This window comes from Hemitrygon akajei, chromosome 12 (assembly GCF_048418815.1).
Source record: "Hemitrygon akajei chromosome 12, sHemAka1.3, whole genome shotgun sequence".
Lineage (NCBI taxonomy): Eukaryota > Metazoa > Chordata > Chondrichthyes > Myliobatiformes > Dasyatidae > Hemitrygon > Hemitrygon akajei.
In genome coordinates, this window is record NC_133135.1 from 68,954,600 (window position 1) to 68,970,888 (window position 16,289).

Genomic DNA, 16,289 nt, shown 5'->3' on the forward strand with positions numbered 1-16,289 from the left:
GGGATAATGGTATTGAATGCTGAGCTGTAGTCAATAAAGAGCATCCTGATGTATGTACCTTTGCTATCGAGATGTTGCACAGTTAAGTGAAGAACCAATGAGATGGCATCTGCTGAAGACCTGTTGCTCCAGTGGGCAAATTGGAGCGGATCCTAGTCATTCCTCAGGCAGGTGATACATTTCATCATCAGCCTCTCAAAACACTTCATCACTGTGGATGTAACTGCTACTGGGCAACAATCTTTGAGGCAGATCATTTATGCTCTTCCTGGGTACTGGTACAATCGAAGCCCCCTGCTCAAACTAGGTACCTTATTTTCATAATTGCATTAAATGTTATGAATGTTGTTTCAATGTTTCCATGCATTTGTTGTTTGCTCACAATGCAATTAGTTCAATATTACTTGTCCATTAAACTAGACAAACTCCCAAATATCCAAAGAAAGACTTTATTTATAAAATATGCATTCCAATTTGGCAGATTTACAGAAAAGTTAAAATAATACAATTGAAAAAATTCTAAATCCATTTTACCATTGTCAAATAATCATAAGCACATCTTTAATATGATTTAAAAATGGGAGGATTTTTGAACTTTTGGATCCCATTTTCCCCAACAAGAAGCCCATTCTAACCCAATGCATTATGATTGGTACTTGTGATGTAAACTGCTGTGAACTTTCTTCATTGGAATAGACAGCAACATTGGTGAAACACTTTCATACAAATTCAATACACTTTTGTAATGTGAATATATTGTCATTAAAAGTTGCAAACATGAACACCAGCTCACAAGGAGCTAAATATTAATTGAATTTATCCTTTCGAATATATCAGGTACTCAAAGCAAAAGAATTTAATGCAGTACCATCACTAGTCAAAACTATGAGGCCGAAATGTTATATTGGGAAAAACTAAAAGTTTCATTAGTGTTTATGAAATTCAGCCAATTCCACTACCCTTCATCTACTCTTTAATTAGAGATTTAGCATAACGTTTACAGCATGTAACAATTCAAACACCATTTTTCTTTCAGTGCTTTTGTTGGTCTGAATGCAGCCAAAAAGTCAGCTGTACTGCATGTCATTACCCTTTTGATGATTCTTTAAAATGATGCCTTTATGAATACAAAGAGCTCTCGTTATTGGCTTTGAAGTGGGAGCAAAAAAATAGTTGCAAAGCTTGTGAACACAATTATCTCCTATTACAGCTCAGACAGCATTCAAATAAATGGGAAGGCTGCCAGTTGATATTGATTCAGTAGATTATAACTAGGCTTGTTCTTGTTGGGACTACCTTTGGCCTCACTGGTCAAACGTACTTATTGTAGATCCCACTCGTATTTCCAATTAAACACCATTGCTAAAAGTTCATGGTTTTGATGAGGTGAACATAGAATGGACTATGGATAACTGACACTCAGAAGTAACACAGCAAACATTCATTTTCAAGCACTGTATAAAGAATGGCTAATTTACTGCCACAAAAAAAAACAATATTTATGTAACCTTATTAATAATGCCTTCAGGAACGTAGTATTAAATATTGGTAAATTTGGAACAGAGGAAATAATAGCCAAGGGAACAAAAAATATCATCTGCTAGTAACTGTCTAATATAAAACAAGAGTTTTAGTAGCATTCAAAAATAAAACCAACCAGGTTGCAGTAATTGATAACCATATTAATTATTGACAAAATAGGGAAACACAAATTTCATTTAAAATGTGCAAGGTTTAACCAAACAGCAATAAATTTCTGGCTCACAAACCAATACATATTTAACATTAGTTGTGCAGAATACCATACTTAATTTCAAATCTTCTTGACATTAAAGTATCTTTCCCATTCACCTCCAGAAAAAATAAACTACATTTTTGACAGTCTGAAAAGTGCTGTCATTTACATTATGGTAATAACATTTGAATGATGAAGTCTTGGTTATAGTGACGGGGCATTGCATATTCCAATAAAATTTTAATTCAATAAAATCTTTTTAAGTTGGCATGTGATCTTTAACCTATAAACAATGAAAATCAAAGAAATGAAGATGCTGGAAGTCTGAGATAAAAACATTAGATGTATCAACACACACAAAATGCTGGAAGAACTCAGCAAGTCAGGCAGCATCTGTGGAAATGAATAAACAGTCAACATATTGGGCCGAGACCCTTTGAAGGGTTTTGGCCCAAAACATTCATTTCCATATATGCTGCCCGACCTGCTGATTTCCTCCAGCATTTTTGTGTGCATTGCTTGGATTTCCAGCATCTACAAACTTTTATGTTTATAATGTTATACACTCATTAGTTCAGGTAGCATTTGTGGAAAGAAATTGAGGTTATTGTCAGGTCAAAGGTGTTGTTATCTTAGAATATCCTACTGAAATCCTACAAATTCCCTTGTACAGTTCTTGTAAACCTTCTATTAAAATAGATTAAACAAATAGTCAAACATAATCCTTCTATTAGATGGACAGTATTTTATGTACAAACTCAAGGGCAAAGTGATACCAAGAAAAACAACGTAAAGAAGACTGTTTAAAGAATCCAGTCATTCTTGTAATATTCAAGAGTAATTGTTAATGCTGTTCCCAACCTGAAGTTTTCATTACACATTTATCAGGTAGTACTGGTCATTTCACAGCAAAGAATCAGAGAACATTTAAACAATAGATAAAGCATTTTTCCCCTCCACAAATGTTTTGAGTTTATTCATTTCAAAAATCAAAACAAAATATTAGATAGACTTACCATTCTCTGGTGACTACCATTATAAAACTATACAGACAAAATAAGTTATTTTATCTACAACAGTAAACAATTTAATACAGTGTGATACTAATATACAAGTTTACAAATGCTTTATGGAGATTAAATAAATTCATTTCAATTTCCATCACAAGTTTCTGGATTCTTAATCAATCTTTTGGGATCAAATTTTATGGTTTGGTCCATTTAAATCTCAAATTACAGTTTGGCAGCACAGAAATGGTCCACATTGGTTTATCTGAGAAATTGCAAATGAAAACTTAGCTTGTTTTAGAATTAGCTTTGTACAATTTAGAAATAAATTGTATTTATTTTTTAAAGAGTTGGTCTGAATTATGCTATCTACAGTTGAAGAGCAGATTGTAGGCCAGCTGTCCAGTATGTTCCCATTTAAAAACAAGTTGTATTTCAAATAATTACTCAAGCAATTGCCTTCAATTTGATTTAAGATAGTTTCTCAAATTCACCCCCTTCTCACCAGCAAACCTCTAATTAAGAACCCTGATTGCACATTGCATAGATTACAGCCATTAAGGCCAAGCATGATCCTACTTAATTGTCTAATATGTGATCCTTTGCATTTAACCACCAATATTTCCAAGTCTTGAGTGCCATTATTCTAATCACTGATTATTTCTCACATTTGAGAAAAGTTATCATGGCCAACAATTTCCTTAATATCAACTCCAAGTGCTTCAGGTGCTAGCGTTTAGACCTTTGATTAAGTTTTGCACTTCTACATGAATGAAGTGTTCTGCAAATGACTCTGCATCATGCTTTGTTTGGATCTGTGCTGTTCTTCGGTTCATATCCATACAAAAATGTTGCAACTATCACCAGGAAGGTTCCAAGGAAAAAGACACTATAAGAAAAACAGATCAGCAGAAGTTTCTTGTTACAAAAACAGCTTTCAACAGACATATATACAACATACACCATAATGGAAATTTACGATGTATTTATTACTTCAATAAGTATAATTTTGACGAACATTCAATTCTGCTAATTTCCATTCTGCAACTGTTAGAAATGCATGGGAAAGGTTCCTTCCCCTCCCCCCCCCAATATGTCTATTTGAGTATTATAGCACAACCATTTATAAAACCCAAAATTCTTCTGGTTGTATTTTCACTTAAATTGCACATGTATACATGAAATATGCATTTGAATCCCACTGTCTCTTTTATTTAAAAATTCCAATGTTTTTCAGATCTCAGTCTCGGTATACTTTTGTCCCAGCATACATCTATATCACATTCTAAATTACATCTAACTATTTGATGACTATTGCTTGTTCATGATATGCAATCAAGGTCTTTCCATGACCCTGATTGTTTTTCACAATTTATTTCTTCAAAAGCGGTTTGCAATTGCCTTCTTCTAGACAGTGTCTTTACAAGATAGGGGTCCCCAGCCATTATCAATTGTCTTCCTGGCATCAGTGGTCACATTACCAGGTGATATGCACCACCCACTCATGCAACCATCCATTGCTTGTTCCCATGACTTGATGTGACCCTGATCCAGGAGCTATGCAGGTGGTACACCTTACCCAAGGATGACCTGCAGGCTAGCAGAGGAAAGGAATGCAGTACAATTCCTTTGGTAGAGACACATCTCCACCCTGCCACCCTTTGATGACTACAGGTAGCTAATAATACAACCTTTTCAATCTGTACAGGAATGATGTGAACTGAAAATTTAATTAAATACCTTGAGGTTGAATATTGTCTTAATTCTGAAAGTTGTATCAATAGTTTTACAGAAAGACAATAAAGCTGAGGGGGTGGTGAGGGTTGCCTGTACTATGAAACAAATTTGTGGAAATCCAATAAAACTATCACATGGTTTGATATATTGTTATAAGCATCTTTCAATGATATAGGAGCAGATACCTTTACTTAAAATGCTTATTGAGATGCCACTAAACCCTTTTTCAGGTATTAATACAATTACTAGTTACAGTTCTTTTTTACATCAAGGAATGTTTTAATGAGGAAAAACAAGTATCTTTTGTTATGTTCCCTGATAACACTGGTTTCATTGTTGTACTGATAATACTAGAAATTTTAGTAGAAACCCGAGGATAAATGTCACTATTGTTTATTCAAGTGCAATTTCCTAATGCATCCAAACAAGAAACAACTTTCTTCATGCAATTTCTAGAGACTTTCAGCAGTAAACTGTACAGCTTCCCATTCCTATCATTTTTCCCCCCCGCCATACCAATTACTTTGATCAATCTAATCACACTTAACAGATACAGATCCTTCCCTGGTGACTGCTTTTCTGTGAATTGTCTGTAACACAAACAATTCACAAGTTAGAAAAGCAATCACAAACCGAGTTCTCAGCTGGCAGAAGATTCCCGCAGTCCCATGGCAGCAGGTAAATCTAGTCTTCTGGTTTTCCAAATGCTCATCTATATATACAGGCTGTATGCAAATCAGCCATACATGGGCTGGTAATGACATGTATGCACAAGATCTAAACACTTCAAGTATGGTTGCATTGCAGGCTGTCATCTGAAATTGCAAATTCTGCTTATCAACATAGAAGCTAGAGTAAAGTTGAGAATCTGGTCAGAAGGAAACAGCTTAATAAATACTAAGTAGATCTTAATACTGCACTTGACTCAAAATTAGCAAAAAGTACAAGTGTTAATGAGTTAACTTGGATTGCTTTGATTTTCTCAACTGTTTTTACTTGAATGGAGTTATGAGAAGGGATTACCGCTCTCATTTGAAATTTGGGCATGGGTCAAAAAGGCATCAACATATTGTATACACAATAGCTCCCTCCTTCACTGGCAGACCATTGCTGCAGCATGCATCATCTAAAAGACATGCAGTCCACCATTTTTGATATTACTTTACAATCCAGTACACACTACTGACTTTGAAGAAGAGGGCTGCAAAAGCACTACAACTTCCTCAAATCATACATTATCCTCAAATGGAAATGCGTTCCCTAATTACAGATATGGTCAGCATCATATTAGTCCTTCGCTAGCATTACTGAGGACTGCAGCAAATCAAGTCATCAGCTGACCACCTCTTTTGCAGGGATTATTAGAAGCAGTCACTAATTATTGCTCTTAATAATGACACCAATTCATGAATTTAAAAAAACTCTGATATCAAGGGGCACCTCATATCTGCTCAGGGACAGCATGGTAGCATAGTGGTTAGCACGCTTTACAGTACCAGCGACCCAGATTCTGTTGCTGCCACTGCCTGCAAGGAGTCTGTACGCTCTCCTTGTGACCGTGTGGGTTTTGTCTGAGTGCTCTGGTTTCCTCCCACAGTCCAAAGGCGTACCAGTTGGTAGATTAATTGGTCATTGTAAATTATCCAATGATTGGGCGAGGATTAAATTGGGGAATTGCTGGGTGGCATTGCTCCAAGGGCCGGAAGGGCCTATTCCACACTGTATCTCAATATATTAAAAAAATTGGCTACATTAGATACAGGTGGCCCCCGTATTTCAAACGTTCGCTTTACAACAGCTTGCTGTTACGAAAGACCTACATTAGTACCTGTTTTCGTTAACCAAACAGGATTTTTCCCTTTTATGAAAAAAAGACGCCCGCTTTATATGTGTGTTACCCTGAGAAAGACTACCATGACTGTGAAGCCTTGTGCGGGCAGTTGTGTGCGCATGCGTGTACGTGCGTAGGTGTGCACTTGTGTGCATGTGCCAATTTTTTTTCTCCACTTCGACTTTGGCTTGCTGTCTTCCTGATTTTGATAAGTGAAACTACACCGTACATACAATATTTCTATTTTACATAGGCTGTATATTCATCATATCATTCCTGCTTTTACTATATGTTCATGTTATTTTAGGTTTTATGTGTTATTTGGTTTGATTTGGTAGGTTATTTTTGGGTCTGGAAACGCTCAAAAATTTTTCCTATATAAATTAATGGTAACTGCTTGTTTGCTTTATGACATTTCATCTTACAAACAGTTTCATAGGAATGTTCTACCTTCGGATAGCAGGGGAAACCTTTATCCTATAGATTACAGCTGCCCTCTAAATACTGGAATAGTATTTTCTTAATTATATTGTGATGGTGCAACCTGGAGTAGTTCTAATCAAAGTAGGGAGAAAAAAATCAATAAATGTTATTCAAAGCATCAAATATCTCAAATATTTTAGAAATAATATCAATTTATGTATATGTTAAAACTTAAGTGGTATTAAGTAGAACAAGGTAAAATAATTACAACCATAAACACAGAATGATACATTCAATTTTACATAGATTATTTAGTCTATTATTTTCTTTAAAACAAAGACTAAGTAAAAGGATAAAAATGCAATATATTTTTTAAAAATCCTCCTTGTTCTTAGTACCTGGTAGGCACAAAATCTTGTAACCAGAAGTAAGAGATCAATGTTGAAAGAATAATGGATAACGAAGTAGCAAATCCTTTCAAGATGTTGTCTGCATATTTGATGACCGCTGCAATTACTAGACCACCAAGAGCCTGATCAAAAAGAAATAGGAAAGAGAGAATTATGCAGAACTGATTGCACTTTTAGGGTGTCTCAAAATCCTTTTTAACCACACAACTTAAAACAGATTGCTCTCTTTCAACGTGGCCTGGCATTACTATCAGATGCAGCTAAGTGAAAGCACTTAGCTTTCACTAAGTGACTTCATATTCAGGTCAGCAATTAATTTCCTTCAATTTAACTCATTTATAGGATATAGCTAAACTCATCCTTAGATGCTAATCAACACAGGTTCTGTTACATACTTTAAAACTGCAACAATTTTCAGAGTTGGGCTGCTCTCAGGGACCTCAAAGTATTCTTAGTGCTGAAGTGAAGAGTTCATCAGGTAACTCACTCTGCCTGAACAAATTTCACTGTTGTAGCTTAGATGAGACGACCTAAAGCAATAGGCTGAGATGGCATGTACAAGAATAGTAAAATATTGGATCTCAGAGCTTAACATGATTATGAAAGCTGCAGAAGGAAGCCATATGCAGTACATAATTAGGCAGGTCGAGAATGTGATTCCAGAGGCAGAGCAGCAGTTTTGGAAATCTGGGCTTCGTTTGGACAGGCAGACTGGAGGCAGACCTGGAAACTAGACACTGGTACAACTGGCAATGATGATCAATGAACTGGTAACTGGGAACAATTTCAGAATGACAGTCAGAAGAACAGAGATAAATTAGAGAACAAAAAAAAGGAGGCAACCTGAAAACAACCATTGGAACAGAATTCATTATAGGCTTAAAATTGGGCTAATATTTGAAGAAATGTTTAGCAAGGATAAAGGAAAGTTAAAAATGGGAAAATTTACAATTTCTATAGCTCCAATCATGGCAATGAAGTCATTTTCTGGTTTGCAAAACTTCGTTTCCATGATGAGGCAGAATTTCTTTTAATGCAGCCATCTCTATACCAGCAGGAGCAGCATCTTTTACCCATCACTAGAGGTGACATACAAACTCTCATAAGTAACATATTGGGAACGCAATGTGGGATCACAATGAATTTGAAGAATTATATTCAAGTGCATAAAATAATCACTTGATACCCTCAAATTCTAATTATTGAACAATTAGATATTTATTTAAATGTATAAAGTATATCAAGAAAACATAAGTTAGAAACAAGATTCAAGACAAAAAAATCTTAAGTTTATACACCTGTACTCTTTGACCCTAAGAATCTGATTTACAAATAAAATACGAGAGAGGATTGATGGCGACTGAATGAGTTGCAAGCACATAGTTAACTTGTGGGGATATTTATATATTTATTTAATAATAAGTATTATTTTGCGTTAACTTGGCAGCCATTACAAGTCTTATGGCGACTCATCCTTATCTAAAGAATTGATGGAGAAACAAAATAAACAAGGATTCTGGATTGGGCAAGCTCAAAGTGACTGGACTAGAAAGCATCCACTATAAACTGAGCAAATATGTAGATGTAGAACACAAGATCAATGCAAGGAATTGTTCTTAAAATGTAACATAATCAGTTTACATCCTAAATGTGCAAGAGCTCCAGCTGCCAAAAACACAAAGCAAAGCAATGACATAAAACTAAATGGAAGCATATAAATTGTTTGAAATTAGTACAGATAAATCTTTTATCTGCAGTAATCAGATTTTTTTTCCTTCCATTTGGATCACAGCTACCACCAACAGTCTTTTGAACAAGATCTCCTGGTTGAATGTGGGCAACAGTGCAAATCATGGGCCTCATCCAACCTTGCCATCATTTTTTAATAACTTTTATGAATAAACTAAGAATACAGGAATAAATATTAATGTTATTTATACCTATTTCTTGAAGGCATTTGATGAAGTCTAAGAGGTTGTTTACCAAAACTGATGCTTATAGATTTAATGTTGCTGAACAGTTGTGATGACAAGAAAGTACTCCATTTCACAGGATGTAATTAGTGTCATCTGTGAGGAAATGTGTTTGGGAATCAATCCTTTATTTATGACCAGATGGGAAAACAAGTTTGCCAAATTAAAAAGGAACATATTTATAATTGGAAGCATTACATTACTATAAATATTAAAAGATCAAATGAATTGGCAAAACTGTAGTAAATAGTGATATGGGCCTAATAGGTAAATAGGAACTACCAGTAGATCAGTTATTCTTTTTGTCACCATCAGATTTGGCTGTAGGGTCTGCTTCTGTGCCGTACAGCTCTATGAAAAGAGTTCATATAGCATGGAAACAGGCAAACTGAACAGGCTCAGTGAATGGTGACATCTCCCCAGGGTAAAAATAATTTACTTCTCCTCCTGTGTACCCAAGATTATACTTAAACAAAAACCTCAACCAGGTTCCAGTCCCTCCATGTTTTTGTAACTACATCCACTGAGAGATAAAACATGTGTACATGCACATAAGCGTGTGTGGGGTTGGGTTGTTATTTCTCTTCAGTGCCGAGACCTTAACATCATTTCTCTTGTTCCACATCTTTCTGATTATTAAGGGAGGAAAAACCAAAACAAGATATTACATCATGTAAAAATTCATACAGGAATTCCAATATCTTCATCCACCTACCTGCAGAGTAACAACGATCCAAGTGATTTTGTTGTAACCTTGGAAAAATCCGTGTTCGTGTATTCGTCGACCATCATATACATATACACCCATCATTCCAAAAATGCTGCCAAACAAACCTAGAGACAATGTCGATAGTTTAGAATGCCTTTTTGTTATTGTTATTTTATATAATTTAGTTATTTTACATTAATCTGTAAGCCTAATTTAAATTCCCTGATATTCAAAAAAATATTTTGATATAACAATTTAGTGCAGGTCAAGAGTTAGATTTGAATTTCAATTAAAACCTTAAATCATATACCATCTTTACATTTAGAACACTGCATTTCTTTCCTCTGCAAACCCTCAGTCCAAGTCAGAACACTGCAGCACAGAAACACATCATTTGGCCCATCTCGACCATGTTGAACCATTAATCTACCTCGTCCTATTGACCTGCACCAGACCATAGCCCTCCATACCGCTCCCATCCATGTACATATCCAAACTTCTTAGATGTTGAAATTTAAACAAACCTGTATCCACCACTTGAGCTGCAGCTCATTCCACACTTTCACCACAATCTGAAAGAAGTTCTCCCTCATATTTGTCTTAAACATTACCTTTCACACTTAAACCATAACCTCAGTTGTAGTCTTACCTCATCTTAGTGGAACAAGGCCACTGGCATTTACCCTATCTGTACTCCTCAATTTTGTATACCCCTATCAAATCTCCCTTCAATCTTCTAGATTCTAGGAAATAAAGTCCTAACTATTCAACCTTCCCCTATAACTCAGGCCCTTGAGACCCAGCAACACCTTTGTTCATTTTCTCTGCACTCATTCAATCTTATTTATATCTCTGGTGTAGGTAGGTGACCCAAACTGTACATAGCATTCCAAATTTGGCATTACCAACATCTTACACAATTTCAACATAACATCCCAACCCCTCAACTCAGTACATTGATTGATGAAGGCCAATGTGCCAAAAGCTTTCTTTATGACCTTATCTACCTGTGATGTCACTTTCAGCAAAGTATGGATCTGTATTCCCAGATCCTGTTCTATCACACTCCTTACTACTCACCATGCAAGATCTATCCTAGTTGGTCTTCCTAAGGTGCCATATGTTACACCTCAAACAAGAGAAAAATCTTCAGATTCTGGAAATCCAAGCAACACACAGAATGCTGGAGGAACTCAGCAGGCCAGGCAGCAACTATGGAAAAGAGTAAACAGCCAACTATTCGGGCTGATACCCTTCACTAGAACCTGATGAAGCGTCTCGGCCTGAAATGTTGACTGTCTACCAGCTGAGTTCCTCGAGCACTGTGTGTGTTGCTTACACCTCAAACCTGTCAGCACATTTCTCCAGCTGGTCCAGATCCGACTGCAAGTTTTGATAGTCTTCCTCACTGTCCACTATCCCCCAACCTTGGTGTCACTCACAGATTTACTGGTCCAGTTAATCACATTATCATCCAGATCGTTGACATAGTAGACAAACAACAATGGACCCAGCACTGATCCCTGCAGCACATCACCAGTCACAAGCCTCCAGTCAGAGAGGTAACCAACTACTACCATGCTTTGGCCTCTTCCACAAAGCCAATGTCTAATCCAATTTACTAACTCACCTTGAATGCCAGTAACTGAACCTTCTTGACCATCCTTACATGCAGGACCTTGTCAAAGGCCTTGCTAAAGTCCATAGCCTCTGTTTCTCCTGAGTAAATATAAATGTAAAAAATCTATTTTCGATCTCACCCATCTCTTTCTGCTCCAAACCTAATTATCAGTCTGATCTTCCAGAGGACCAATTTTGTCCCTCACTATCCTTTTGCTCTTAATATATCTGTAGATATCCTTAGGATTCTCCTCATCTTGTCTGCTAGAGCAACCTCGTCTTCTTTTAGCCCTCCTGAAATCCTTTTTAAGTGTTCTCTTGCATTTCTTATACTCAAGTAGCTCGTTTGTCCTTCCTGTCTCTACCTGCTATGCACCTGCTTTTTCTTAACCAGGGCCTCATTATCTCTTGAAAACCAAGGTTCCCTAAACCTGCCTTTTATTCATGAATATACAAACTCTGTACTCTTACAATTTCACTTTTGAAGGTCTCTTTTGAAGTATATCTTTGCCAAAAAAGAACCCTGTCCCAATCCACACTTACCAGATCCTTTCTAATACCATCAAAACTGGCCTTTCCCCAATTGAAAATCTCAACCTGAGAACCAGACCTATCCTTTTCCATAAATACCTTGAAACTAATGGCCTTATGATCACTAGTTGCGAAGTGTTCCCCTCCACAAACTTCTGTCACCTGCCCTATCTCATTCCCTAACAGGAGATCCGGTATCACACTCTCTAGTTAGGACTTCTATATACTGATTAAGCAAACTTTCCTGAACCTATTTGACAAACACTTTCCTATCCAGCCTTTTATAGTATGGGAGTCCCAATCATTACGTGGAAAGTTAAAAATCACCTATCACAACCTTATGTTTCTTGCAACAGTCTGAAATCTCTCTACACATTTGCTCCTCTAAATCCCGTGGATTGTTGGGTGGTCTGTAACAATCCCATTAATGTGGTCATACTTTTGATTTCTCAGTTCCACTGATAAAGCCACACTAGATGAGCCCTCCAGTCTGTCCTGACTGAGCACTGCCATGACATTTTCCCTGACTAGTAATGCCACCCCTCTCCCTTTAATCCCTCCTGCTCTATTATGTCAAAAACAATGGAACCCTGAATATTGAGCTGCCAGTCCTGCCCCTCCTTTTTTAAAATTTTTTTTTTTAAAAACTTTTTTTTATTGTTTTCAAATAGTTACAGAATAAATGTGTATCCTGCCCCTCCTGTAACCAAGTCTCATTAATGGCCTCAATGTCATAATTCCACATGCTGATCCATGCCCCAAGCTCATCTTACTTTCCTACAATACTCCTTACACTGAATATACATAGCTCAGAACATTAGTCCCACTATGCTCAACCTTTTAATTCTATCTTTGTATGCAGCTTCATCATCCTCTCTTTATCAGTTCTAATGCTGTGACGAAAATTATATACATTACTCCAGGCATGGTCAAATCAAGATTTGATACAGATTTAACAAACACAAGGTGGTCTACAGATGCTGTTCATCCAAAACAACACAAAATGCTGGAGGAACTCAGCTGATCAGGCAGCATCTATGGAAAAGAATTAACAGTCGGCATTTTAGACCAGCCCAAAACATCAACTGTTTAATTTTTCTGTAGATGCTGCCTAACCTGCTGAGTTCTTCCATATTTCACATTGGTCTCCCTTTCTTTCACTCTAGAAATAAAGCTTGTCACTTGGTTTGCATTTTTTTTTTAAACAATGGCAAGTTGTGCTAACATGGTTAATAACAGGTACTTCACACTGAGATCCCTATATTCATCTATTACGCTTTTTGACCAAATTATACTGCCTCACATTATTTGTGTTAATAGATCATAAATTAGCATTATTCAAGGAGGAAGAAAACATTGCCCTTTCCATGCCCTATAGGTTTAGAATGATAAGACTAAACTAAACCTTGTCCCCAAACATGAACAGATCACAAGCCCACACTTCCACAAACTTCTGTCTTAATTAATTTATTACTGGAGTACAAATTGCAAAATTTAGCAAGGTCAGTCCGAAGTAGGTTATGTACATCAAATGATATTGAAGTAACATCTTAAAGCAATCTGGAGCAGTTTTTAAATTTTATTGTTCCCCCCTTTGGAGATGCCACATGCATCTTGAAAATAAACATGATACGCACAACATCATCCTTTTCAGAATCAGAATCAGATCTATTATCACGAGCATGTGTTGTGAAATTTGTTAATTTAGCAGCAGCAGTTCAATGCAGTACATGATAATAGAGGGGAAAAAAGATAAGTAAGACAATTACGAGTATATATGTGTATTCAATAATTAAAAAAGTACAAAAACAAATGTACAGTCGACCCTCCTTATCCACGGGGGAATGGTTCAGAGACTCCCCGCGGATACCAAAAAATGTGGATACTCAAGTCCCTTATTTAACCTGTCTCCGTTCAGTGGTCTTTAGGACCCAGCAGAACCCCGGACTTTATTTAACATGTCTCAGTGTGGTGGACATTAGGACTCGGCAGAGAAGCTCTGAATCCACAGTGTTTCTGTTACAAAAATCCACAATCACGATTGAAAATAAGGTGGAAGTAATAAAGCGATCGGAAAGAGGTGAAATGCCATCGATCACTGGAAAAGTTATGCTACGGTCGGTGAAAGATCGGAACAATTTTAATGGAGCATGTGAAAGGCCCTGCCCCGATGAAAGCTACAATTATTACTAAGCAACACAGTAGTTTAATTATTGAAATACTTATGTTTCTTAAGTGTTTTATGTGCATAGAAAGGTAAAATATATACTATATACTAAGACAAACGTTTGACTGACGCTAAATAATACTGGATGTACCTGTTCCGACTTCAAATCCGATTTAAAGACGGACTCAGGAATGGAACTCATTCATAACCCGGGGACTGCCTGTACTTTTAAGTCATTTCTAGATTACTTAAAATACCTAATACAATGTAAATGCATGTAAATAGTTGTTATACTGCATTGCTTAGGGAATAATGACAAGAAAAAAGTAGTCTGTACATGCTCAAACAACGAGTACTGTAAAGAGAACTTCCAGGTTTTCCTGATCTGCAGTTGGTTGCATCTGCGCATGTGGAATCCGCAGATAAGGAGGGCCGACTGTATATTAAAAAGCTTGTTAAAATGGAAAAACAAGTGAATATTAGATGAAATCAAACTATATTGTATTTACAAAAACTCAAACTGCTTGCTAATGTGTTATATTCTAATTTCAAATGCAACAACTAATTTGGATTTTGGCAACGTTTGTTTTGCAATGCCAAATAGTGATTATTTGTATTTTTGGAAATACCAGTACCATATCTTTTGTATCAGAAAATCTGGAGAAGTTTTTTTCATTGTTGCAGCCTTCACAGCCTGTTTCAGGATAATTAAAGTGTGATTTGCCTATCTGAAAGCCAGTTACAAAGTATAAAATAGTGAATAAATCCTCAGATCAGGTAACAGATTAGTGCAAATAGAAAAATAAAATTAATTGTCATAAACCATCCTTGGTTTTAGCCTGTAACCTACTGAAAAGGTCTGAGAATTACAAGTGATACCAAATGGGAAAACTGAAGTGTACTATTTACTGCAAATACTGTGGATTCCAGTTAATTGGGGCAGGCGCTTATGTCAGACAACTCTTAAAGAACATAAACTAATAACAAACATAGCTGGCAACACACATAAAATGCTGGTGGAACACAGCAGGCCAGGCAGCATCTATAGGAAGAAGCACTGTTGACGTTTCGGGCCGAGACCCTTCGTCAGGACTAACTGAAAGATAGTAAGAGATTTGAAAGTAGGAAGGGGAGGGGGAAATCAGAAATGATAGGAGAAGACTGGAGGGGGTGGGGATGAAGCCAAGATCTGGAAAGGTGATTGGCAAAAGGGATACAGAACTGGAGAAGGGAAAGGATCATGGGACGGGAGGCCTAGGGAGAAAGGGGGAGGGGAGCACCAGAGTGAGATGAGGCACAGTGATGGGCAGAGAGAGAACAAAAAGGGGAGGTGGGAAAATAAATAAATCAGGGATGGGGTAAGAAGGGGAGGAGGGGCATTAACAGAAGTTAGAGGTCAATGTTCATGCCATCAGGTTGGAGGCTGGGATACATAACAAACATAGCTGGGATACCTTTGTTTATCTGGGACACTATTCCAGAGACCATTGCTGAACAGTTTCTAACTAGCGTCAGATGCATGCACTTGTGTGACTGTTACACTACACAGTGGTTAAAGTGAAGTGTTTTTAAATAACGCCAGTTGCGTGTGCTTGTGGTCAAAAAGCAGTGATTTTTGCCATTGACAGTTGGTGAGAAATAAGCACAAGACAATGCAGAACCATTTTGCTCACTGCAGTTACAAGCAATCGGGCTTGGTGATAACCAGAAATGGCTGGGAATGAAAAAGAAACCACTTAACTATTCCCAACAGGAACTACGGAGAATTTGATGGTATCAGCAATCATCTTCAATGTAATAATGAAAACGAAAATTTGGAGGATGCACTTGTCGATAGCATTGTATGAAGGCAGTCCATTTACTGCACAAGGTGTGTGCACTGATTTTGTTCATTTACAATCAAAAGAACATGCACCACCATACACTGAATTAACTCCTCCGTTGATAATAGAAACCAATACACAATTTTATAGTACTGCAGTGGTATTTTTGATAGTGTTCCAATTTGTTCTATATTTCATTAAAATACCTAATTTGTTACTCAGTTAAATGTTTTTATACCTTTTTAAACAAGGTTCAATTTTAAAAACAATATAGAATATTCTGCACGATCTGAACAGAACATGAACATATAGTACCACTTGTG

General features: G+C 36.7%; 1 protein-coding gene across 11 annotated transcripts in view; it reads right to left on the reverse strand.

Moving 5' to 3' along the window:
• Nucleotides 1–433: 433 nt before the first annotated feature.
• Nucleotides 434–16,289, reverse strand: part of LOC140737177 (UDP-N-acetylglucosamine transporter-like) — a 65,736-nt gene continuing 49,880 nt past the window's right edge. For all 11 annotated transcript variants that reach the window (XM_073063410.1, XM_073063411.1, XM_073063412.1 and 8 more), the window contains 3 exons: nucleotides 9,832–9,950; nucleotides 7,132–7,265; nucleotides 434–3,631 (listed from right to left, as the gene is read on the reverse strand). In XM_073063410.1, the coding sequence (XP_072919511.1) occupies nucleotides 3,541–3,631; nucleotides 7,132–7,265; nucleotides 9,832–9,950 (344 nt within the window). In that variant the 3' untranslated portion in view covers nucleotides 434–3,540. The remainder of the gene's footprint in view (nucleotides 3,632–7,131; nucleotides 7,266–9,831; nucleotides 9,951–16,289) is intronic.